Raw genomic sequence first — 26,089 nt, 5'->3', positions numbered from 1 at the left:
ATCCAGGTGCTGAGCTCATTTGCAATGACTGTTGCTGTATTTTAACGACATAATTTAACAGGGAAGACGCAAAGTTGGTGAAAGTGACTAAGAAGGAGTAATGTGGGGAACATGGGCAGTAGACTTTCACAGTGAGGACAGAGGTGTTTGGTACTGATGTTCATTTTTAGAGTGCAATGTTCGTATGAGTTATTGGGGAGAGAATAGTTGGGAGGGGAAATAAGGTGGGGGTCATTTTTTAAGATGATCCTCCCACCACCACCTCATTTGTGTGGGCTGTCCTTGTGAAGCATGCGATAGTGAGAAGGAAGGGAGTTCATCAATGATGGGAGGGGATCTGGTGCAACTGACTTTTTAGAAAAGCAGAGGAGGTGAAGGATGTGGGAGGCATTTCTTTTACAGGGAGCTGGCCTTTAGGTAAAGACTTTGGCAGGCATGTGGGGAGGTACTTTAATGCAATATGGGGATGTTGAGCTCTTGAAGCAAGGCCACGGTGGGTGGTGGAGGGAGGGATTTTAAGTGAGCATGGTAGGATACTACTGGAGGTGACTGTAAGGTGTTAGCTGACAGATGTTTTGTGAGTCCCATTGATGACTTAGCGGGAACAAAGACCATGTTTTTTTTTATTAGCGTTGTTTTGGTGTATGATGGTTAGCACAACAGTAGGCTCCTTAGTAGCAACTTTGATTAAACTTGAACTGACCTATAGCTAAGAGCGAGACCAGCAAATATAGGGTAACAGAACTGCAAAGCCCAGATGACGACTTAGTAGTATCGAAGACAAAGTCTTGTAGACAAGGGATGTTTGGGTATGTAATGATTAGCAGGTAAGTGAGCTCGTTAACAACAATACCAAACCCTTTCTGTCCCAGTCCTGGGTGCGAGACCAGCAAGCCGGATTGTGGCTAAATGAATTTTGAGCAAAGGAGCTTGTTCATGTTTGCCAGAGAGCCAGCTGAAGGGCAGAAGGGGAGAGACGCTGCTGTAAGTATGGAGATGATTTAAAGTGCATGTTATATAATTGCAGTTAAGAGTTTGTTTCAGGCTCATGTGTTGAAACATAGTCCAGATCAGTTGGAGCTAACATCTTTGCCAGTTGAATGATAAAGTCCGCTCTTCACTTGAGTTGGATATCTCAAAGGCTGATATTGGCAGCCAATATTAGTGGCGAGTGTTGCACACTACGTTCTTGGGCAAGGGGCACCGAGTTGTGAAGACAAGTGCTCCTCTTCCAACAGGCCAGGGGGTTTGGGAAAGCTGGATGTCAGGGACCTACAGTGCCTCTACTGCCTACACCCGGACCACAAGGAGGTACAGTGTGAGGTATGCCTAGCTTTCTCTAAGACGACGAAAGACAGGCATAGTAGGCTGGTGGCATGGCTTAACCTGAACAAGGCCTCTGACCCGTGATTCGAGCAGGGTCATGACTCGTTTAGGACCGTCCGGTCCGAGGAAGTCGTCTTCCTTGAGGGTGCCCCATCCATGGGGGTCCAGGGTAAAGCCACGATCTGCAAGTCTCAGTCCACCAGGTTTGCCAGTGATGCAGGTCCCAAGTTGGATAGGGCGCAATCAACATCACTTTCCTCCTCCATAGCCAGCCTACAGTCAAGCTCCTCTTCAAAAAGGAAGTTGTCCACCCCGGCTAAGCTTCGGGAGAAATCAGATAACGCAAGGACGGAGGAGAAGGTGGGCACGCAGCTCAATCAGGCTCACCCGGCACAGAAGGCCACTACTACCACAGCAACTACGGGTGCTGATCTTACAAGGGTGGCTCCCGCAGCTCAAAGTGTCCCTGCCTCCAAAGCGCAACACCACTACAGAGGCCTTGGCAAAGACTGCAGACTCTCCATACAGGGCAAAGGTACTGGCCTAGGTCCCGGTTCAGAACCCTCAGGGAGGAAAAACAGGGGTGGGGGGCGAGGAGGCCCCGAAACAGTCCTTACATGTCGCCGCTCACACTATGGAGTTGTCGTCCACGGACGACGAAGATCAAGAGTCCATGGATATGGTCCACAAGGACGATGAGGACGACGACCGCGCAAGGCCGAGTTTTCCTTCTTTGCATTCTCAGCCGAGGTACATTTCATTGGACATCCTATCAACTCTCCACACCTTGGTGTCACAGATCCAGATGAGAATGGCACTGGTATCTGTAGTGCAACAGGACCCCGATCAGCCCACATCTAAAAAGAGGACGCTCCCCATCAACCTCCTCCACTGGTCGGGCCCGTAGAGCCAGCCCCCAACCGCCCGGCAGACCCAGTGACGGGGACTGATACGGCCACAAGCACGGATGGAGACAGAGACTTTGTCCCAGCAGACAATGAATTGCTGCATTTGGATGCTCCTAACAGGGTTTCCCCACAAGATGAGGTGATCGCCAGGGCCTCCAAACTATTTCAGATGGTGCCCGAGGAAACCAAGAAGGAGGGCTTCTTGTACCAAAGGTGAGAGGCCAAAAGGAAGACTATAATGGCTGTGCCTTTTCTGGACGATATTTGTGAGGAGGGGCCGGCCCTCATGAAAAACCTTTGCAAGGCTCCAGCTAGGCGGGATACACTGCAGAAGAAGTGTAGGGTGCCGGACTCCGCAACCAAGTGCCTGAGATCGCAACCATTGGCAGACTAGGTAATGTGGGTGGGCGCAAGGAAACGGTCGACTAACCCATCCTAATCGTCGTCAGTCAATCCGGCAGCAAGGGGGAAAATGCTCCAGAGTGTCTGGAAAAGCAGGAAGTGAGGAAGGAGTCCAACACTCTGCAGCTCTTTGTCTTTGACCTTGCCTGAAAGGAACAAACTCCCAGTGGGAGGCAGACCGCCCCTTGCTGTAAAATGAAGGGAGAGAATGCAGAAGTTGTGCTGTATTTCCTGATAACAACTCTGAACCTGCAAGTCGCTGACAAGTCGACCACTGGAGCTAAAACCGAAGAGCAAGTTGAAGAAACAATGGCCGTAGCGATTTCCAGCGACGGGAGAGCTTGCTGTATAACCGGAGCCTGCTATTCCTTCAAATCGACCTGGGGATCCCGAAAACGACGAGATCCGTCAGACTCGAGAACACCTGCATTTTGAGCCATCCCATGTCATGCTGCAACCTTGACGGGCTGCAATACCCCAACAGCCTGGGACCTTGAGCCATTGTGCAGTGCATGGTCTTCCGGATCGAGCTAAAACGTTGGTGGTATCCTGCTGGACCTCCAGGGACGTGAATCAAGTCTGAAAAGTTCCCTCACCAGAGTGCTGGACTTTGCAAGTGATGAGAATCTGACCAGCGATATTCAGCCGTCCTCTGGCTCCTGAAAAGGGCGCCAAAACAACAGTCGCATCCAGCCACGAACAAACTCTTGCCTGGAGCCTTCCCCGTTGATCCCTGCTGCAGAAGGCCTTCCAGTGTCCTCTCTTCAGTCTTCATGACAAGGAATTCAGGGACCAAATTTTCGGCTGCAGATCCTGAAGTTTTCTTGCTGCAACTCTTCTTCTGTGCTAAAGTACTGTGTTGGATGGAGTATTTACTTACCTTAAGCCTGTGTGATTTCTGTAAAGCTTTGGGGTGTTTTCTGTGATTGGGAGTCCTCTCATCCAGTTCACCCAGGCCCACTGCTGGAATCCTCCTACGGTGTCTTCTCAGAAGACCCTGGACCCTAACTAACTCTAAAGTGAACTACTTACTTGTTTGAACAGTCTTCCACAGGAACTCTGACTTTTACTGCAACTGAACCCCATCTCACCCTGTCTACACTTGGCACCTAGATAACTAGGGTCCCTCTTCTGCCCCTGAGTGAACTCATGCAATGGACTAGGGAAGGATTGGATAAGTAAATGATTCTGTGTTGGAAAAAAAATAACACATGCTTAATAGTACTAACTTGTGAACAAGTTGATTGGTAACTGTCTCTCTGAGAGTGAACAGTTACAAAAGTTCTTACTTACCTTGAATGTGTGTAGTGCTATTCTGAAAAGTATATATTAGGATAACATACTTACCTGTGAATTGGTTGTGCATCTTCTCCAAAAGTAATGCTGATGGCTACACTTCATTATTCCTGTTAGAATATAAATGTATGAGTGTCCCCAATTGGGTCTTGCTTCCTCTGCCTTGCTGTTAGCCTGTCTAGAATAAGTCTGCCTTAGGTAATACCTACCTTTAAATTGCTGATAGCTACTTTAAAAAGTATATAGGTTTGACTTACATTGAGTTAGCTGTGTGTCATCCTAGAATAAGGTAAAGAGTTACTGCTTACATCAATCTGTGTTCCACTGATCTGAAAAGCAACTGTAATAGTATATTACAACATTAGGTTTTACCTGTCTAGAATAGCTGTGTGCCATTCTTACAAGATGTTCTGTAGATGTAGCTGACCTTGGTCTGCCTGGTGCAACCCTAAATTAGTGTAAATAGTTCTTGCTTATCTTAGACTGTGTTCCACTGAGCTGAAAAGCAACTGTAATTGTATATTACTTCAAAAGGTCTTACTGACCTAGTATAACTGTGTTATCCTCAAAGTAATTATAGGTATATACTGTTCCTTGAATCCATGTTCTACTATTCAGAAATGTATCCTGGTAACAGGGTTGGTTGATTATGTGATTTATTTGATGAGTGCCACTGCATAAGTGACAGGGTCTACTACTCTTGTATTACTGAAAGTAATCAGAAAGCAACATATGGTTTTTACTTCCCATGAATAGGTGTGGCCTATACTAAATGCGTATGAAAAGGTCCGACTTCCCTAGAATTACTATTAGGTATTCTGAAGAAGATTTATGCTTTGGTCTGTGTACCTTCAAGCATTATGTTGTGTTTTTATAAATGTGTTTATGACTCTATGACCAGTACTTAACCCAAGACTTAACTTGGCCTACTTGTATTTATAATACACCTTTATTTTGTATAATACTTCCATTTTAAGTGTTTCTGTTGAATTCGTTGTATGCTACAGGTTCCATGTACTTTCCTACAGCCCTCTCTCCCTCCTAAAATAAGCCTGGCTGCTCTGTCTACACTACCATATACTCAGGTGGTACAGCCTTATACTAAGAGTGGAGTCTTGTACTGTCTCAGTTAAATGGATTTTCTAAGTCCTTAGTTGAACTTCAGAAAAACACCTGCCAACCTATGCGACATTGCAGCAGGTGGTGCAGTCCTCGTACTGAGGATTTTACTTGGGTCTATAGTTGATATCAGCCTCCATCCTGTTTCAAATACTGTATTAGTTATAAATAAGTTAGTAGTCCTCTGAAAATGAAATCACTGTTAAAAAGAAACTAAATAAATACAGAATAAAAATCGCAGAGGGGCTTGTTTTATGTAGATTTTGCTACCACCTTCATGTGGCTTTGCAGCACTATAATTCTAGGAATTTGTAAAGCGTTAACCAGACCCCAACAGACAGAGCTATGTGTATACATGCAGAAGTGACAAGCAGTTAAAGTACAGGGTACACAGGAGACTTCAAAATACTGACAAAGATACTGAATGATTACCAACATAAGAAAAATGATCATTTCTTTATAACTTTGAACGATTAACCAACCTAACGACAGTAGACCAATAGACATTTCTATTTTGAGTAATCCTAGATGAGAAGTCTTTGCCGGTCACAACAATGACTGGTGTACATGATTATTCTACCTCAAACTTTGGAGGCGACTTCTTTACCTACTTCCACTTGGGGATAGGGCCACAGGCACCCCTGCACTGACCACCTGTCTGAATGATGCTAACATAATTTATCATGGTCAAATCCAATACTTTAAACAGCATTTGCAGTATATTCAGAACAGTGCAGCTCATCCTTGATCTGGTGCCAAGATAACAACTCATCTCTCTCCTATCGTGCATCTACTTTACTTGCTCCCAGAGAAAACCTTTAACACAATTGGTTTGGCCTTCGACCACCAAAATCCATTGTTGATGTACTAAAGGTTTTGCACTACTACGCATGTAGATTGCGCAGGCCCTTTTCTGAATAAAAAAAACCAGCATGGTATCCCTAAAATTGTACTAGTCCTAAATAAGGGGTGTACAGACTGGACGGGGGTTATCTTTTTTTTTAATATAATGTTATAGTTTTATTCAAAACTTTTCATTTATCCAAAGAGTCATACAATTCCAAAATTCACAATAATACAAATATGTTTTTTTAGCACAAGCATTATTTCATTAATCATACTCTCCAAACTATCTTATTTCATTTTCCTTATCAGATGCTTATGTTCTCTTCATCATGATTATGTGATTCCAAAATTGAATTATGTCAGTAGTTGGACTCCTATCATTCCCTGACAGTATTAGATTCCATCTGTCCTGGCAATTGAGTTTGTGCCCAGGTGTTGACATTTCTCAAAACCAGTTTCTTTTTTCAACTAACGCAGGGCAAGTCACAATGATATGGTGAATAGTTTCGAGCATCTGTTTGTTCTCACAGAATCGACAAAATGCATCCTCTTTCGAGATTTGCCTGTTATTTGCCATGAGATCCCGTGTTGGTAGTTGATTTAATCGTAGTCTAGTAAATTGATCCGTGATCTACCTATCCGGGAATTGCTTCAGATAGGCCGGCAAATCATTGAGAGCCTGGTTGTACAATTCACAGTTCAAATTCATCGGGTATTGTGTTCGCTGTAGTCTTTGTTTAGCGCATTGGGGGTGATTCAAAAGCATCTCCATTGTTATACTGTTTGCTGTCATCACACCTTTCATTACTTTCTTCCATGTTGCTAATGCCGTGTTAGCCACCGTAATATTTCTTTATTGGAATAGTTTGTATGCTGGGATTTCGTCTTCATTAATCATTTTCCTATACAGGTCGATTTTTTTCCACTCGACTATTGATCTTAATGATGGGGTCGCGATCTCATGTCTGATTCTTTTGTTTGGGAATTAATTCGATAATCCAAGGATTTTCCTCCAAAAAAGGCCTTCCAAGATATCCCAAATAGATTGGTCGCAATTGATCATAGTCTCACTCCCGTAACTAAGGATCGCAGTCACTTTTTGTCGGTAAAATGTGTGTATTCGTTGTAAAGAGTATTTTCCAAATGTTCTATGTATAAATAGCCCTTGTCTCGCCAGTGAAGCTGTTTTTGTTCTCAAGTACTTTATCCAAGGTGTTTCTACTTCTGATTGATTCACTAGGACTCCCAGGTATTTGATTTCTGTTACTGTGGTCAATTTATGTTCATTCATGTAGAATCAAAAGGGTTGTCAATTTCTTATTTGTCCTTTCTTTGCTGAGAGTGGCATGATTCTTGTTTTAGCAGTGTTTATCTCTAAGCCATTTTCCAGCATGTAAGTTTCAAACTCCCGTAGACTTCTTTGTAGCCCTAACTCTGTTTTGTCTAAGATGACTATGTCATCTGCATACATCAAGTGCTGAATCTGCTGGTTGTTTAGTTTAGGTGGATTTGCCTTCTGAAAACGAGGGGGCTCAAGGAGATCCAAGGTATACAACTTAAACAACGTTGGTGCAAGAGGACACCCCTGTTTAAGACCATTTTCCGCTTCAATAGGTGCCGACAATTGTCCTTGTTGTGATAGTCTGATTCTTAAAGTGGTATTGCTATATAGTTGTTTGATTGGTTCCAATAGCGTCGATGGACAGTTCCACTTCTTCAGTTTTCCCGACAGTATTGTCCTATTTACTATATCAAAGGCCATATGCAGGTATCTAAATGCTGCATACGTGGTATAGTTATTGACCAATGCCTTCTGTTTCAGTAGATTCAAAATTATAAGATTTACATGAGTCCCAGTACTCTTTGTAAATCCAGTTTGCCTGATATTAAATTGCTCGTTTTCTTTGATCAATATATTTAGTTTGTTAAGTAGAAGCATTGCAAAAATCTTCACAATCGGATCCAAGAGTGCGATTGGTCTATAGTTTATAGGCAGTTGTCTATCACCTGCTTTATACATTGGTATCAGAATAGCTGTTGTCCATATAATCGGGATTTGTTTCCCTTTCTCAATTGCAGCAAATAGATGAACACACAATTTAGCCCAGTCCCCTGGATGTTTCTTTATGAGCATATTAGTTAGGCCATCAGGCCCTGGGGCCCTTGATGAATTGAGCTTCTTTATGATTAAGATGTCCTCCATTGTCCAGCAATTTGTCCAAACAGTAGATTCATTCTGATCGGTTGATTTTTCACTGTTCGTTTATAGATGGACTGATAATGATTAATCCATACAGATTCTGCAATCCCTTGGAGTAGTTTATGTTTATTTTATTTGTATAGCGCTCCAAACCCAGGGGTAGAGGGGCGCGTAAGAATATGGTTACAGCGTTGAGAAGTATCTTTGTGTTGCATACTTCGTGCATACTTATAATACATACATATATATATATACATTTATCAATATACTTTTACAATATACATACAGTACATGAGCCAGTTACCGCGCAGGGGGTGTGAGGTCTGGTGTTAGTGGGGCTACTCTTTGTTTAGGAGCCATCTGATGACCTGCTTCCTGAAGATCTGGAAGGACTTGATAGTTTTGATATTGAGAGGTAGGGTGTTCCAGAGTTGGGGGGCAAGTACTGTAAAGCTTGCTCCTCCAGCTCTTATTAGGTGGAATCTGGGCACTGTCAAACAGTGTTAGAGGATCTGGTGGATCTGGTAGCAGGTTTCATGGTGCATTTGTTAGCTAGGTATGGTGGTGCTAGGTGATTGAGGGACTTGTACGTGAGGCAGATGGTTTTTAAATCAATTGTTTGGCGTATGGAGAGCCATTTGCAGGCTTTCCTAGTAGCGGAGATATGCTCTCGTCTAGGAATGTTGAGGGCTGCGTGCAGAGCGTTATTTTGTAGTTCCTGCAGCTTGTTAAGTACGGATTGGTTAGCACCTGTGTACAGGCTGTTGCAGTAATCCAATTTGGATTGTATGAGGGCTCTGGCGAGAGTGAGGCAGCTGTTGGGTGATAGGAATGGTCTACTGGCCGTAATGAGCTTGCCGGTGTAAGCAGCGGCTGAGGTGGTCATATTGGTGTGTTTGGAGAGGTTGGTGTTGGCATCCAGATAGAAGTCAAGGGTTTTCACGCTTTTGGCAACGGGGATGGGGTGACGATCGATCGTGATGTTATTGTAGCTAGTATTGAGTTTAGTTAGGGTGTTGGGGGAGCCGACGATGAGGAGCTCTGTCTTCTCATCATTCAGGCAGAGGCCATGCAAGGCCATCCATGCCTGAATGATGGAGAATATTTTGTTGATCCGGGCGACGTCTGCTTGGTAATTGCCTGTGATGGTGACGAGTATCTGGGTGTCATCAGCGTAATTTTTGTAGGCGACACCCAGACGGTCCAGTTGGTCAAATAGAGGCTTTGTAAATATATTGTACAAAGTGGGGGATACACAGGATCCCTGTGGGATCCCGCATGTGATGGGGATGGGGTCTGCTGCAGCTGTTGAGAAAACCTGCATGGTTCTGTTTGCCAGGAAGGAGTGTATCCATGTGATGGCAGAAGTGGGCTGTGGTGGCTAAGTGGCTACAAAGGATTTCATGGCTGACCAGGTCAAAGGCCGCTGAGAGGTCTAGGAGGAGTTGGATTGCGGCATTGCCTTTGTCTTTAATTTCATCAATCTGGCTTTTGAGATCAACAAGGGCGGTTTCCGTTCCGTGTTGAGGTCTGAAGCCAGATTGACGTATTCCTAGCAGTTGGTTGGATTCCAAGTATTCCTGAATTTGGATGTAGGCAACTCTGTCCAGGATTTTTAGTAGGAAGGGGACTGTGGTGATGGGCCTGTAGTTGGTGGGTATGGCTGGATCGAGGGATTGTTTTTTCAGGTATGGGAGAACCCATGATTGTTCTAGGTTGCTAGGGATCGAGTTATTGGTGAAGGATAGGTTGATAAGTTTGGTGATGAAGGGGGAGAGCTCTCTAGCTGCATATTTTATGATCTGGGCGGGGCAGCTGTCTCCTTTGCAGTTTGAAGGTTTCAAGGAGGTGAGGATTTTTTGGACTTCTGTAATGGTGACTTTCTTAAACGAGAAGCCCGAACTAGTATTGTTAGGCATGGGTAGACTAGGGTTGGTGACCTTGTTATTGGAGAGTTGTTGGCTTTTGTCCTCAATTTTGGTTTGGAGTCCTGTGATTTTATTGTTGAGGGCGTTTTGGATGCTGGTGCACCAGGATTTGTCTTTCAGACAGGTGTCTGGAGGTGAAATAGGGTTTTCTAGTTCCTTCAGAATTTTACATAATTCTTTGGTGGAGGAGCCTGTCTGAACAATCCTGGTGTTGTATACATCTTTTTTGGTGCGAATTATCTCGCTTTTGTAAAGTGAGGATACGTTTTTGAGGTTGGATTTGTTTTCTGCGGAGGGGTTAGTTTTCCAAGTGTGTTGTGCCTTGGCTTTCTCTTTTCTGAGTAATTTGAGCTCAGGGCTGTACCACGAGTTCAGATGAGCTTTAGGTTTGTCTTTGCGTATTTTCAGGGGTGCAACGGTATCCATTGCCTTAGCCATGGAGTCACTGAAGGTGTCAATTAGCAGGTTTAAGTCAGCGTTGGCTGGGAGAGCATTGAGGGTGGGTAGGACCAATGGTAGTAGGGCTTCAGCAGTGATGTTGCGTTTATTCCTGGTGGGACAAGCTGGTGCCGGGGGGGTATTTATTGGGCAGTACCTGATTGGTGTTGACCTCAAGAGGGATCATGTGATGATCAGTCCATGCCAGAGGTTGGGGGTCTTTGCAGGTTGTATTGCAATTGTAGGTTGCTACCCAGTTAAGGGTTTTGCCTTTTTGGTGGGTGAGGAGTACAATGAGTTGAGTGAAGTCATGTTCAGTTAGGACATTGGCTAGGGATGCAGCATGTGCATCATTTGGGTCCTGGTAACCGAGGTTGAAGTCCCCAAGGATCATGATTTGTGCTGATGGTTTGGAATTTTCGGTGATGAGGGATGTGAGGGATGTGCTGGTTATCTATTTGCGGACTTAATAGGTTCCACAATCCTCGCGTATTATTGTTTTTCAAAAGAGCTAGGATTGCTTCTGCATCTTGTTGAGAGAGCAATGCGTTTGCATTCTTTATCCAATTTCTGTAACTTTGTTTTGCTTGTTGAATGGCATTCCATGAGCTGGCCATTGTTCTTTCTTTTTATTTCTAGATTGCGCAGGCCCTTTTCTGAATAAAAAAACCCAGCATGGTATCCCTAAAATTGTACTAGTCCTAAATAAGGGGTGTACAGACTGGAGGGGGTTATCTGTATTTCTGTCCTCTATATGGTTGGGGCAGGAGCACAGAGCACCCCAGTCAAGGCTCTCAATTGGTAACGTTGGATGAGCAACTAGTCTGAGACCCTGGAGGTGATGCAGGTTGATTCTTAAGTACAGTGAATCCCAAGCATCCAGAAAGGAATGTCCACACACTGGGCCTCATTCCAAGTTTGCTGGTACTGTGGCAGATAAATCTGCCAGGATACCGGCAAACGCACCTGCCGTGTACATCGCCTGATATCCCAGTAATACCAGAATATTACAGGCGGCGGAATCACCTGTAAATCCCCATTACATGGCGTCCCATAGGACTCCATGGGGTGATTTTGCAGGTATTCTCGGCACCGGCAATACCGGTGCCGAGAATAGCTGCTGTTTTATGCCTGTGGGGGCCTGAGTTACCTCCAGTTTTTGTCTGGAGGTTAGTCAGATCACCCACTCTGGCATACTTGTACTCTGACGGTTTGGTAAAGAGCCGGTATATGTTAAAACCAGCACTTTAACAGACCGGAAGGGTCATAATGAGGCCCACTATGTTATGTGATAACAGTCGTTTACTACCATCAAGATTTAGATAAATAAGGTTCAAGTAAATGTACACATCTATAAATAACACACTTTCTACTCAGGCAACACTATACTAATAATGGCAACACTATATATACTCTATATGGTACCGCACTATACTTCGATTCATTAAAAATGCACCAACTGTTGAGTTTTTAAAAAGCATGTCAAGTGCTAAGCAATGTGTAACTTCATAGATCAAGGAAGAAAGGTAGATAGTTTCAGAACATAGGCAGTATACATTCTTTAGACTCAAATAGGAATATTGTGCGAGGATTCCCTCCCTCCCCCACCAACCTGGGCAACCTGAAAGGGAATAGTTAGGTTGTACTTAATCTTGTATATTAAGCTTAGTCCAAATAAGTTCAATTTTTCTTCTACGGGTCCCACCTCCCCAAAGTACCTGAAATGCCACAGGAGAACAGGATCCAAGACGAATCTGGGACATCTGGATGATTCTGGAGGTTGGATGATGCTCTTACTGGTCACAGTACCTTTGATGCCTTGCAAGGCAAAGTGGTGGGAATTCTTGGCTTTACTAGATGGGACCACTCGAGGATGGACCCCCTTTGGAAGAAAGTCGCTGGGATGTTGAGGTCAAGAGAAAAGAAGGAACGAAGCAGTGTTGGAAAGGCACCACCTTCAGTCTTCGCGGTGGTGTCCATTGGTGGGCCGTTACTCCGGCTGTGGATGGCCCACAGAGGTGAAACTTGCTGTGGACCTCAACAAGGCCTGGATTCATAGGATACGCCCCTGGGGCACCTTGGATGACTTTCCGTGGTGACGGGTGCAGTGGCAGGAGTAGGTGTTACGTTTCAGGATTTTTCAGTTTACCAACTTTCGGTTCTTTGGTGCTGCAGCCGCAGCATGGACCTCTGGATGGCTTCTGGCAACCTGGACTCGACCACTGTACTGGACTGCACGCCCTCACCAAGCTAGACCCTTGGGAGGCCTTTGGATTTTGGTGGCAGGAAACCCACCGGCAGACCCTCTTCTGCACACAGCGACCCCGGATCTTCTCCGGCAGGAAAAAGTGGTCAGATATCACGTCAGGTTTGTCCATTGAAGGATTCTTTAATTTCCCAGCTCTGGGTGTCAAGAAGCACCATGCCAGGATACCCCCTTTTCAGGGCTATAGGCAGCAATCTGGCTTCCAGCAGTCACCAACATTCCAACGGACCCTGGGCGATTCAACTGAACTTCCTCGGATCAAGATGTCCAGGTACTCCTCTTTTGGACTCACAAAGACCCCTTCTCCAGACAGCAGGCACACAGTACTGGCATCCAGGGTACTTCGCAAGACGAGCAGCAGGTGCACAATGGTCCCTCATAGATAAGTAAGGGGTCACCTATCCGGGTCCTCTCTTGATTCCGTCATTGAGTCAGCTCTGCATTGTTCGGATTCCTTGAAGAAATGCAGCTGCAGACTCCTTCCTACGACTGGACCCAGGATTCAAGCTTCAGGTTTCAGCTTCAGCACAGTTTTGGTTTCAACTTGCAGCTTCTGAACAAATTGGCGAATGAAGGGTCCCTAGTTATACACATTTGTTCCCCATTCACTCAGTCTGAGCCAGACTCAGTCAGACAATCATACAGGAGGGCATTCATGCAGGCTGGCTCACAGGCATTCAGCCCATTCACCCAAAACAGACACCCATAACACAGAATGTGAATTGGAGTAAGCACGCAGCCTTTCAGAGCATTACACTGCATTCACTCCAGTGTGTCAGGGCTGGCCCAGGCATTGTGTCACACAACCAAAACCAGACACCCACAACACAGAATGTGAGTGGACTTCATACATGTCCCACCCCAAGGGTGAAGCCACAACACACAGTCCGAGGGAAGGCTTCAGAAAGTCTGATAGGAGACAGCCACCGAGCCATATATGGTCTTTTCACCGAACAGCCAGTCAGAGAGAAGGGGACAGAGTCAGGGCTTCCCAGGACTTTGGGAGACAAGGGGTACATATAATAGAAACCAAGAGGCTAAAGTGGCCATCTTGCCTATGTTCAGGAATCCATCGATTCCTATGGCAGGGCCTGAATGTCCCAAAGACACAGGACACCCAGACACTGTCAAGTCAGCATGTAGCTGCCACCAGCCCATACCCTGCTCTGCGGGCAACACACATGAGCCCAAAAACACACACACAAGGGGTACAAGGCTGTACCCCCACCCATGGGTGTCATAAGGGTATAACATGGCAGTTGTTCACCAAAAGGAAAAATTAAGAACTGCACTGCCAGAGGTCCAGGCTGGACCTCAGAGGAAGACACCATACAGAACACACACACACACAGAAGTGGTAGGACAAGGACTGGGAGCCACTGTTCCTCCAAAAGGCATTTCCAGCATCCCAAGGGGCCATTGTTTCACATTGGTGGCTGATACACTTTGGTTCTGTCAATTCTGCATGAGGAGCACAGAAATTGACTAAATATCTGAATTCTGTCGACATATGACCACATACATTTTCTGTCCCTTTCTTCCCTCCCGCTCTTGCAATCTTTTATCATCCTCAGTTGGCATAGCACCACAGGACAAATGGTTGGCACAAAAAGCACACAACAAATCCTAAAAATAAATAACATGGTACATAATTATTTTCGGTCACTGACCAAATCTAAATACTGCTTTACTGCCATCATTTTACCAAAGGTTGTGAGGGGGAAAAAAAGTTGGCACTTACTTCACAGTCTGTTTCCCATCTTCTTTTATTTGGAAGGATCGAGCAACATTTTTCTTGGCCCAATCCATGTGCTCATCTCTGTTCCAAGTACCCACAACTACGGTTGTTTTTCCAGAATCCTTATCCTACAAAAACCAGGATGAGTTCTCAGTTTAATTCCTAACGGTACAATAATAATTCATTTCTGTGTAGCACATTTGTTAATGAAGTGCAAGACTAGCACTGATGGAAGACTTGTGACTAGTGCATTGTCAGCGATCCATGATGTTGTATGAAAGGTTAACTTAAACCTTTGGTTAACATCTAACTCAACTCCCTACCCTAACCCACACCTATAGAAAGACACAATAGCACACGCCAACTGCCGTCCTTCATCCGCCATGTGCAACAACATTTCTTCAAGTACGTACATCTACAAACTTACCAACCCTTACCAACCTCACCATATCCCTATACACTTGGACAAAAGCAGACAACATGCTTCGGCTTCCTGAACATCAAGCAAAACTAACCCCCTCAAAGCACACACATCTGCATGCAGGCAACAGTAATAGCGGACTGTCTCTCACAGCTACTAAACGCAAGTTCTGCTTCCACGCACTCATAGCCCCACCACTTAACATGCAAGACATGGAGAGCCAAAAGGCCAAACAAATGATAAAAGTATTATAGATGATCAATCAACATAATACAAACAAAACATCTGAGACCAGTAACTCATCCCAAAATAATCTTTGCAGTGCTTACACTAGGTTTACAATCTGTTCAAATGATTTAAAAAGGCATGATAACATTAATCTACTTAAACAATGTTTACAGTATCAAAAACTCTTGTTGTGAAAAGCCAGAAGGTGATAAACTACATTAAAATATTATTAAACTGCATATTTACTATGGTGATAATACTGATGTACATTTGGACTAGAGATTGCTTTAAAAGATCTGTTTAAACTGTTACAATTCTCCATCATAGGTTTTTGATCATGAAAACAATAATATCCCTGGACATGAGAGGGATCACAGAACCAACGCTAACCTTTGTATAGTCTTTTTAGGTAAAAGATATTTCCCTTTAGCCCTAAACGAAGAATGAAAACTAGTTTCATGGAACAAAGTTGATTAAAAAGAAAGAAATGTGGTAAATGCAGTCACTCGCCTGTTGACACACAAAAGAGTGTCACTTTAAGGAGTTAAAACTCCAAAGATTTCTCACGATGTGCTGCTGTCACAGTATGCCTTCAGCTGATGTTAGCAGTAACAGTGGAGATACTTTCCTTTTGATTCCTACACATACTGGCTTGTTTCTCTCGATATGGAGTCCATGCACCCTAATATTGCATAGGGTAGCATTAGGAGTAGGGTACTATTAAGCACTTTGTCTTATTAAAATGGTTTACAGAGTATATCTAATATGTAGTAATGGATTTGTAGGCACTACTAAGCACTTTAATTTACAGTGCATTTGTTTAGCTTTTGTATGAAATGTCTATATGTAGTGTGAGGGGTCAGAAATGAAAGCTGGACACAAAGTTGTCATGTTTTTGGTTAAATACTTTTATTAACTTAAACAGGTTGGGAAAATGCTTCTCTGAGCATGCTCTAAAGAGGAGTTTCCCTACCTAAAAAAACAAAAACTAAGGCTCTGTCTGTTTCAGGATGTCATAAATCAAAACCCATCCTTTGTGTCCAAATGTCCTATCCTGCCCCTCACACTACAAACAAACCAATTAACTGAGAAGGGAATTATCTTTAACCTGTTATTGGCAAAAGATGTTCATAATCGATAGAATAGCTCCAAAGAAAATGTTTTCAAAGATTCAAAAAAACTTGGTTCCAGAGGGCGATTCCCTTCCCATGGTTTCGTCAATGGGATGGAAAATGTCTTGTTCCAAGAGAGCTTTGTATCTCTCTTTGGCACACAACTATCCTATTAGGCAAAAAGCTATTTAGCCTTGTAAGTCCTTCTTTAACACAAGTTCCTTCTTTGTTCAACAAACACTGTCCGTTCTCTGCATTTCTTGTAGGTTTGCAATGTTCCTGGTATGCACTTCCAACTACTGGATATACTCCCCCAGCCAGGACTTCTCTTGTACTTCCAACTGCCTCGTGTACTCCCCTGCCAGGTCTTCTCTCTTGTACTTCAGTTCCACTTTGTATCCAAAATGGCATACACCGTTCTTATATCAGTATATCTGTCGGTTTCCATGTTCGTTTAAGCTTTCGCCCACATGTGCATTCCATGCACTCCTAGGTTATTGGAGTTTGGGTTTTCACTCTGCTCTTTTTACTCGTAAACAATCTTGTTGTTTTTCTGTCTGCAATTTCATCATGTTCAAATTATCGTTGGTGCAGTCACCGAAACGCCCCAGGTTCTCACTTTGTTTGGGCTGACTCACTGGCTCTGTTTAGCGTCTTCAGTTCCTTTTCACGCTTACGTGGCATAGCTGTGCCGCTTGCTTCCCACTCTGGGTTGCTCTGAAGTCCCTCTGGATTCGTTCGCGGCTACGCTCCTGCATGCCTGCTTTCCTTCAGGTCCCAGTTAAGGATCATGCTGCCTCTTCGAGCTGGAGAGTGCCCAGGAACTCTCTCGCAGCTCCTGGTGTCTCCACAGCATGTCCTACTCACGACACGTTACTCTCTTTCCCTGCTGGTGAGCCCCACTGCTCTGCCACATCAGCTCGTGTCTCCAGCATTCACACGCCTCTGCGGGAGATGCGTCTTCTCCTGAACCAATTTTCATAGTGTGGTTGCCATTTATAAATGTCCAGCACACAGATGTTTTCACCAAAGAACTAGTACACTCCTTGAGCTTTGGGCTCCTGTGGTTTGGCATCAATTCATTCATACTCCTCGTCTCAGTACTTAGGTGGTTGTGGGAGCTGGAGTCCATTGATGTCACTTGATGATAATATCTGGAGAATCTCTCTCAATGATTCCATATGAAAGATCAGTTCAATATGAATGGGAATTGTAACTGAAAAGGGTTTTCTTGGAGCTTTTATAGATGGGAGTTTGGCCTAACGGGTGTAGGGAAAATGTTTATTTTCCCTAAAGGGGGAACAAACGCATGGCAATAGGCCAATATGGTAATGACTATCGGGGGGCCAGGGTCTTCCTCATAGGCAAATGGGGGATACTGCGCCTCATTCAATAAAGCCATGACATCTCAATGGTAGTTGTTTCCTCCCATGTGATCCTCCCTCATATAGCCGCCCCAGGGTCAGGATCAGTTAGAGGCTGCCGTCTCTTGGCCACATGGGAGGAGATTACAGCCCAGGGAATCTGCAATGTCTTCATTTGATTCATCACAGTAGTGATGAACTTGTATTTTACCAAATTTGCCTAGCCCTGTGCCATTCATGATGCAAGGTATGTTTGGGTGTATATACAGGTCGTAGAAGATGCATTAGAAGTGATCTACATTAAAATATTGCCTTATAATAATTATGGGTATTGTTGATGTGATATATGTTCAATCATTGATTATATGATGATTTTGTTGGGAAGCAACATCACTTTAACAACTTTGTCCAATTGTGTGTTTGAAGATTGATTACACTTTTGTTTTATTTGCTTTTTATTGGTATTTCCATAATCAGCACAACACATTGAACAACATACCCCAACTCCTCCCCTCCCACCCCCTTCCCCACCCAGGGCTCGAGAGAAGTCCAGTGTTGCATCGCTTCTCCAGACGAGCCGTTCCCGCCCATTTTCCCCCTACCAAGCCCCTATAGGATGGGCTGAGCTAAATTGTCATGCCCCTTTATGAGACCGCTACATCGAGGGCATCTATTATGCCCAAGAGCCGCATGCTCCGAGGGCACCACCGCTGCCTTGTTCCATCTACCAGATATGAAAGTAGGGAGTCCCAGTCTGACCTGAACCTTAGATGTTCTCCTTGTATTGAGTATGTGAGCCACTCGAGTGCCACCAGGGACCACATCTTTGCCACCCATTCGTGATCCAGTGGAGGGTCCTGAAGTTACTGCACACGCTCAATCCTCAAATAATTAATTCAGTTGTTGTAATATGATTGAAATATAAAATATTGATCAACTTAAGAGAATTGCACATCTATTGAATGCACTGAAGACTATGAAAATGATTTGTATATTAGTAATTGTTTTTATTATCCAAGTGCACCTTCATTTCCCTTTGATCACTGCAAAAAAACAAAAAAAAGAAATTGAGAGCTGCATCCAACATTGGCGTTGATTTGGCATTGTAAAGAAGGTGTGTAGGGAACTAGGGAATGAGGAACCTTAATGAGTGAGGGGAAGAAGGCGTAAGAGGATGAGGAAGAGCGAGTGAAAGTGGAGGGGAATAGCAAGGGAAAGAGTAGAACTTGCATGACACTGAGCAGATATACAGACAGGGACACAAAGGGTGGACACAAATGACTGCTATAACTTTGTTCACAGCACTTAGGGAGATGTACAGAAACCTATATGTCAGAAACAGTATGAAGGAGAAACCATCTGGACATAGTCAAGTGGCCTATCCACCGACACCCTAGCTTCAAATGAAAAACCCAAGACAGAAAGGGCTGCTTACTGCAGGGGCAGGATATACCAAGTGGTACTGTGCCACCTTTCACCATCTCATGCTAGTGAAACCTCCAATTGACTTTGTGGAAATACTTTCTACTGGATACAACTGCAACATATGGGTTTGAATAACGGAATTCACTTAATAAAATAAAGTCAGCCATGGCCATTTCTTGGTAGCAGTTCAGGCGATGTATAGACACAGTGGGACCAATAGAAACCATGTGAAAATGGCAATTTATAATTTTGCACCCTGCCTTCAAAAGAAAAGCATCAGACAGAAAGCAGAGGACAATTACAGCAACTCAGATATCGGAATTAGCTTTAACTGGATCCAGTTACTGACATATATCTTATTTAACAATCAGGTAGACTTATACAAATGGCAGACAATAGATAGGCACCATTTGTATGCACCATCAGAAAAGAATCTTCTGCAATACGTAACAGCAATACTTTGTTTCCCTGCACCTTCAAAATGCATTTCAGAAAAGTTTAACCTACGTGTACTTTGTAAACATCTTTGCACATGTTTGTCCTGTTTTTATAAATGTTTCTTGCTTGCTGCCTTTAAGTTGTGTCTTGAAGGTATGCACTATAAAGAGGCAAATTAAGGCTAAACACGGTTGCCATAAAGTGTGGCATATATATATTTAGTGGGTGGAGATTGTTTTTCCTGTTAGGTTTGTAACATCTTTAGCCCAGGGCATTGTCTGCGCAAAAGCTAGCCCTGGTCCCCATCAAATCTCACCATGAATGCAAGAATTGTGATAAAACCCAGACTCCATCACCATTTAGCAGACAAGAGCCAGTTCATTGCAGGAGCACAAGGGGTGGTTGGGGTGTGTGTGCGTGTGAGTGAGAGAGAGAGATGGCTGGTAGGAAGACATGCACCCAGTTTAGAGGCTGCGCCAAACCCATCACCTCCATTCATGGAGCTACACATCTATCCAGCCTTGAGGAGCCCTTTAACCCTTTGATGCTTGACACAGCACACCACACTAGAGATCTCATAACATTCACACACACCACCAAAGCATTATTTGTTCAGGTACCTTTGCTGCCCAGTGCATCACTGTAAATCTGCAACCAGTTCTTCATGCCCCATGTCCTTGCAGAGGTGCCAGGGAAGAGAGTTCTCAATGAGAGCCAACTAGAGTTTAGTGATAATGAGTCTCACCTTCACAGGGCCCATTTAAAGCGATGAGCAGGTTCTTATTTCACGCCCTCGCGGCTTCCTATGGGTCAGTGCTATCCAGCGTCACCTACTTCCTGCAGGGACAGAGTCTTCCATCCATCTTGTAGTGCATCCCACATGAGTACCTGCATGGCCAGTCCCCATGCGGGCAGTATGTACATTGACGTTGAACACTATGCACAACAGAGAATCAGTGACCACTACTGCATAATGGGCGTGGCTATGATCCAACACACATTATGCACCAGCATTCACTGATCAACTATATTCAATGGAATATATCGCGTATAGGACACAATTTATTTAAAACGTACATTGAGAATCCATTAATGTAATATAAACGTACAAAACCAGTAACAACTCTATTATGGTCCAATAATGCCCACTTGTGGTAAGGATGGCATTTATAAACACTCCGCCTTGAATTCTGTTTATTATCAAACCACCAGAACCCTGAGAGGTCATTTAATGACCATGGTAGACTTGTTGCTTTAAGATTAGACAATGAAACAGTGCTTCGAAGTCAATGACAGCTGTGTGGTACCGAGAGAGCGGTGGGCAGAGATAGAGTGATGGGCAAGAGAGCAGAGAGGGAGCGGTGGTCAGAGATGGAACGGTCGGCCAGAGAGGGAGCAGCGGGCCAGAGAGGAAACTGTAGAGGAGCAGGTGGATGCATTCTCCCTAGTCACTGCCCACTGACCCCCGTCCTATTGGAATGACAGAGGAGGAGCCACAATTAGGAATCCATGCACAAGTTTAAGCGACATGCGCATACCACGTGGATTATATGAAAGATGATGTGCACTCAGGCAGCCATTAAGATACCCTCACGTTGAAACAATGGAGGAAAGCTACCAAGAAGGATGTCCCTTGCCGAGTTGCCAGAATGCATCCATGAATAAAATGGTGCGTGACATGGATGTACATTAAACAAAGTCTAACGACAGCAAAAGAATGTCCTAAAGAAGATATATGAACCTATGCTGAAACTATATGAAAATACTTAAGACAATGTAATTGAAGCACTAAGGAACATATGTGCTTCATGATACAGTATGTATGAACACAAAGAAGAATGAAGTGAACACTGGTCAATAACTGTAAGCTTGCTTATGAGAGGTATATATATATTCAATGTTTAGGATGACCATTAGAAGAAGATGGACAAAGTTTTATGTCAATGAACCCAGCTACCTCAAAATGCAAGCTTTTCCCTTGCAAAATAAAGGAGTACAGTGGCTTGGAATCAAGGATGTTATTTTGAGAGATGAAGTTAAAGCACAAAGGGTGTCTACGAGCAGACCATGCACAAGGACATATTTCCCAAAGGTTAGGAGGAACAAGAACATTTACTGATGCCAAATATTGGACAATTAAAAGGGCATGAAGTTAATATGGGATCGAGTGAGCAAGTCTCCAAAGGCCAAGAGGAGCAACTGCACCCAGCATAATTTAATCAAATGGTGTTAAATGCACCGTCGATATGGACAATTTCAGGGTCTTGTAACACGTGACAAAGAGCTTGTAAACAAGGGCCATTCATTAAGCTTGAAGCTAAGATAATGATGTGCGTACAATTCCTCGAATGTCCTGAAACAGTGCAGACTGGCAAGGTCAGCCTTCAAACAGAAGACACTTGCATGAGGGATATCGATGAGAGGGTAAACTAATTGGGAAACAAAGGGAAAACTGGCGTATCTCCAAGCACCTGAGTATCGTTTCCATGTACGTGTTGCTAGGAAGCCGAATGTCCAAGGTTGGAGTTCGGTTGCCAATCAATTAGAATATCCAGCCATGCACTTTTATATACAATGTTGCAAAGTATTATTCCGCTGCCACATTCTCTGCTATGATGAGTGCTTTACACCACGTGTATAGAAGTAGCTCAGGTTTTGTCTCACAGATAAGAGACCACCAATGAGGGACTCACAGACATTTTCTATAGGTAGACATGATCCCCTAACCCAATCCCACCCCTCGATAGGTTTTGCAGTTTGCCAAGTAGGATGACGTAATTGATGACGCATCTAGCATTATATAAATAAAGCGTGATCAAAAAGACATGGTCATCCTGCATGAATCAACTTGATGAGCGTTTATTTGCCCTGTTTTACTTCTTTGAGATGAAAGCAGTATTTTACCATCTCCTTTGAGTCTGTCCTGTTATTTGGTCTGAGATATTTTATTGGTAACTAGCTGGGGTACCTGGTATTGCCTGTGTGCTGATCGAGTGGCGTCTCATGTGCCCTGCAGGATTTTGCTCTTGTCCTCTGGTCGGCAAGTCGTGCTGCTGTTTGTTGTTGTGTTTCAGAAGCTCTTGATATTGATTTTCGCTTAGCATCAGATGTGTTTTTTTGCAAGTGATGCTCGTTTTTTGTGTGGCATGTTTCAGTCACTCAATGGTTTCAGCACATTTGAGAAAATGTCCAAGAAAGATTGATTCATTGATTGATTGGGCTCTCTTCTCGTGAATGAACTTTCCCATATTTGGAGTGGTGTGATAAACATTTACATTTTTTTTTATTCCCTTTAAAAATGCTCTAATAAACACTTTCGAACTGCATACAGTAGTAATACATTTCAAAGGAATAACCAACACATTGAACATTTTGCTTCAGACACTTTTCCAAATTTTGCCTCCTTCTAGTACCTACTGTAGTGAATCTGGTTGAGCATCAGTAATTGAGGGTGTCGATGGAATTAATTATTTGCATCCAAACATAGATTACAATCTTGTCCCAGACAAATGAGGAATCCATGCAAAATTTGGTAGCAGTGGGTTCAACGTTGTGGATTTGTATAGCCGGACAAACATACACACACATCCAAACTGTTTTTTGCATATAAGATTTTTGGTTCCATGCCTTTATAACGACACCCTAAATAATGACATACATTTTAAATGACACCTGAATAACACATTTTTTTATTTTTTATTTGGAGGGGTACAGCCTTTTTACCCTCTCCTCCTCCCCAACTGCCCCACCCCTTTTAATCCTTTACCCCGCCCCCATATATACATTTACTAAAAAATTAGACTGTTGTCATATTTAGGTGTCGTTTAAAATGTGTGTAGTTTATTTTTCGTTATTAACACTGCATACCAGATGTTTGCATCCGAACAGACTACGATCTTGCCCAAGACAAATGAGTAATCCATTCAAAATTTGGTAGAGGTGGGTTCAACAATGTGGATTTGTATAGCCAGACGGAGACAGAGACACACACAATGTTATATATTAGATTCCATCTAGCACACAGACATTTCAAGGTGATCAAGCACATTTGGTAGCAGTACGGATGGTTCAGGTCTAATCGACCTAGAGATCAGATCTAGAACCCAGACCTAGACCTAGATTCCCAGACGATCAACGACTCTCGCCATAAGCCAGAAGAGTGCAGAGTTCCCTGCGGTGAGCAAAAAGAAGCAAGTGATCAACATATGGTCGACAGGTCTCCCTTTGAAGAAATTCCTGTTCGGTCCCCGTAGATAACCCATGGACGAAAGGTGAACTGGTTGATTATGGGAGAGTCGATGCCAGGGGACTTGAGCTGGGTACCAGACGTAAGTAGACTTTACTTTATATTTATACTGCACAATCATGGACCCGAAGGCTTAAGGGTGCACAAAGAACAAAAACACCAATACCTAAGACAAAAACGGGGGATAAAGCTTAATCCAATATAAAACCAGAAAGGAGTATTCAGAAATATCTATGCTAGCAGAATAAGAGTTTTAAAAAAAATTCTTGAATATTTCAGTGGACTTCATCAGGCGGGAGAGAGTTCCACGCTCTGGGGGCAGCTTTGGTAAAGGCTCCCTTTAACACCTTACTGGTGTTGCATAGAGGTGTCTTCAATTGATGCGTGTTGTTAGATCGAAGAGATCTAACACTATTTCTCCGAAAGAAGATCCTTCAGCTAGGCTGGCATGAGTCCTACACAACATTTGTATGCAACTAATAGCAGTCGATACTGGACTCATGCTACCACCGGGAGCCAATGAAGGCTCTGCCTAGCCCCACTTAAGGCATTTGACCACCCTAACAGCACTATTCTGGATCACTTGCAGACGGTCACACTCCGATTGCGGAATACCGTTCAAAAGACTGCAGCAATAATCAATCTTTGAACCTACTATTGCGCTTGCAATCATCTCATCATTCTTTTGAGAGATGAGAGACCGAAGGTGTGCCAGTAGTTTTATATAATATGTCAAAGAAGACACCAAGCTACTGACCTGTGCCTTCTTATAACAGTTATTGTCCAGTATTATGCCTAGGGTTTGAACTTTCTTTTTAACCTCAATCTTACAACCTGTAATGGAGAAGCATTCATAGGTTGGACCTAGCTTCATAATCTTCTGTGTACCCACCACTATAAATTCAGTCTTTTCCTTGTTTAAAGCCAAGTCATTCTGTAACATCCAAGTTTGAATTAGGTCATAGACCTTATTAATATTGCATACATCCTCTGTGTATGATCCTGTTGCGTGCCATCCGCATAGTAAGCAAACTTTATACCATTCTGCACCAGTAAATCAAAAAAGGCACCGTGAAAATATTATAAAGGGACAGGGAGACACATGCTCCCCGAGGAACGCCATAAGCTAAGGTCACTGGCCGTGCCTTGTACTTCCCCCACCAAAGACTGCACTGTCTATCGCTCAAGAATGATGCGATCCACTCAGCGGCATTATCTGAAAATGTAGCCACTTTCTTCAACTTAGTGATCAGAATGGAATGATCCACTAGGTCGAAGGCTGCAGATAGATCCAATAACATGAGGAGCAAGGCTTGGCCTTTGTCCATGGTCTCAAGTAACTTAGATTTCAAATCCAGGAGCTCTGTTTCAGTCCTGTGACTTTGTCTAAAGACTGAGAGAAATGTATTCAGAATATGATGATTATTAAGATAGGAGAAAATTTGAACATAAGCCACACAATCCAATATCTTGAAAAGAAATGGTGTATTCGTAATGGGTCTGTAATTTGTCGCTGTATTTGGGCATAAATCTGGTTTCTTTAAAAGGAGGGTAATCAAGGCTTTTTTTTAATCCCCCCGGGACATGTTTTTCCACAAATGAGGTGTTCACGAATTTGCACTGGTCGGTAATTAACATAGGCGAGCAGGCTTTTATAATCATAGATGAGCACAGGTCCCCCTTACATCTTGTAGTTTTAACCTGCATAATGACCTTAACCAGATCGGTCTCTGAGATTGGAGAGAAGGTAAAACTCTGCTGTGAGACAGTCTCACCCAATGTCTCTATATTGCCTGCATCTAACGGCTTGTTTAAAGTAAACTTTTTGGACTCCATATCTTTTTTTAATTTTATCTAGTTTGCCCAACATGGCATCCTGGATTGAAGCGCACCAGGCATAATTTTTCAACAAGGTAATCCTTGATCAGTCCATTAGATTATTTCTGTTCTTTTAAAATTTTGAACAGTTCCTTGCTTTCTGAACTCGAATTAGAGATTCTATCATTAAGCATCTCTTTTAGCAGACACAGTTGCAGTTTTATAGAGCTTGGCTGCTTTTTTATATGCTTTCAGGCTTGTATTATCCTGACTTTATCTCCATGCATGAGATTATTTTATCTTTATCAATTATAGCTTCTGCAAATCCGAGTTAAACCACAAATTGGATTTCCGATCATCCGAATACGGTTTCTTTTATAAAGGAGATAAAGTGTGAGTAATAGCTTGAAAGGAGTGAATAAAAATATTAGTCATATCTGGTACTGATACACCTTTTGGAACCTCTGGGACCAGAGTAGAAATCCAAGGTTTTAGCGCCTCTGGTGTATGTTTCTTAAGATTTCTTGCTAAAATTAGAATTTTGCCTTTCCCTTTATTTCTTATAGGCAA

General features: G+C 43.4%; 1 protein-coding gene across 1 annotated transcript in view; it reads right to left on the bottom strand.

The window, feature by feature from the left end:
- Window positions 1–26,089, bottom strand: part of ERLEC1 (endoplasmic reticulum lectin 1) — a 1,019,547-nt gene that overhangs the window by 228,889 nt on the left and 764,569 nt on the right. The window contains exon 11 of the mRNA XM_069608229.1: window positions 14,471–14,595. Within this exon, the coding sequence (XP_069464330.1) occupies window positions 14,471–14,595 (125 nt within the window). The remainder of the gene's footprint in view (window positions 1–14,470; window positions 14,596–26,089) is intronic.

The sequence above is a fragment of the Ambystoma mexicanum genome, chromosome 4q, assembly GCF_040938575.1.
Source record: "Ambystoma mexicanum isolate Mex_15411 chromosome 4q, UKY_AmexF1_1, whole genome shotgun sequence".
Lineage (NCBI taxonomy): Eukaryota > Metazoa > Chordata > Amphibia > Caudata > Ambystomatidae > Ambystoma > Ambystoma mexicanum.
This window is presented reverse-complemented; position numbering and strand designations above follow the sequence as displayed.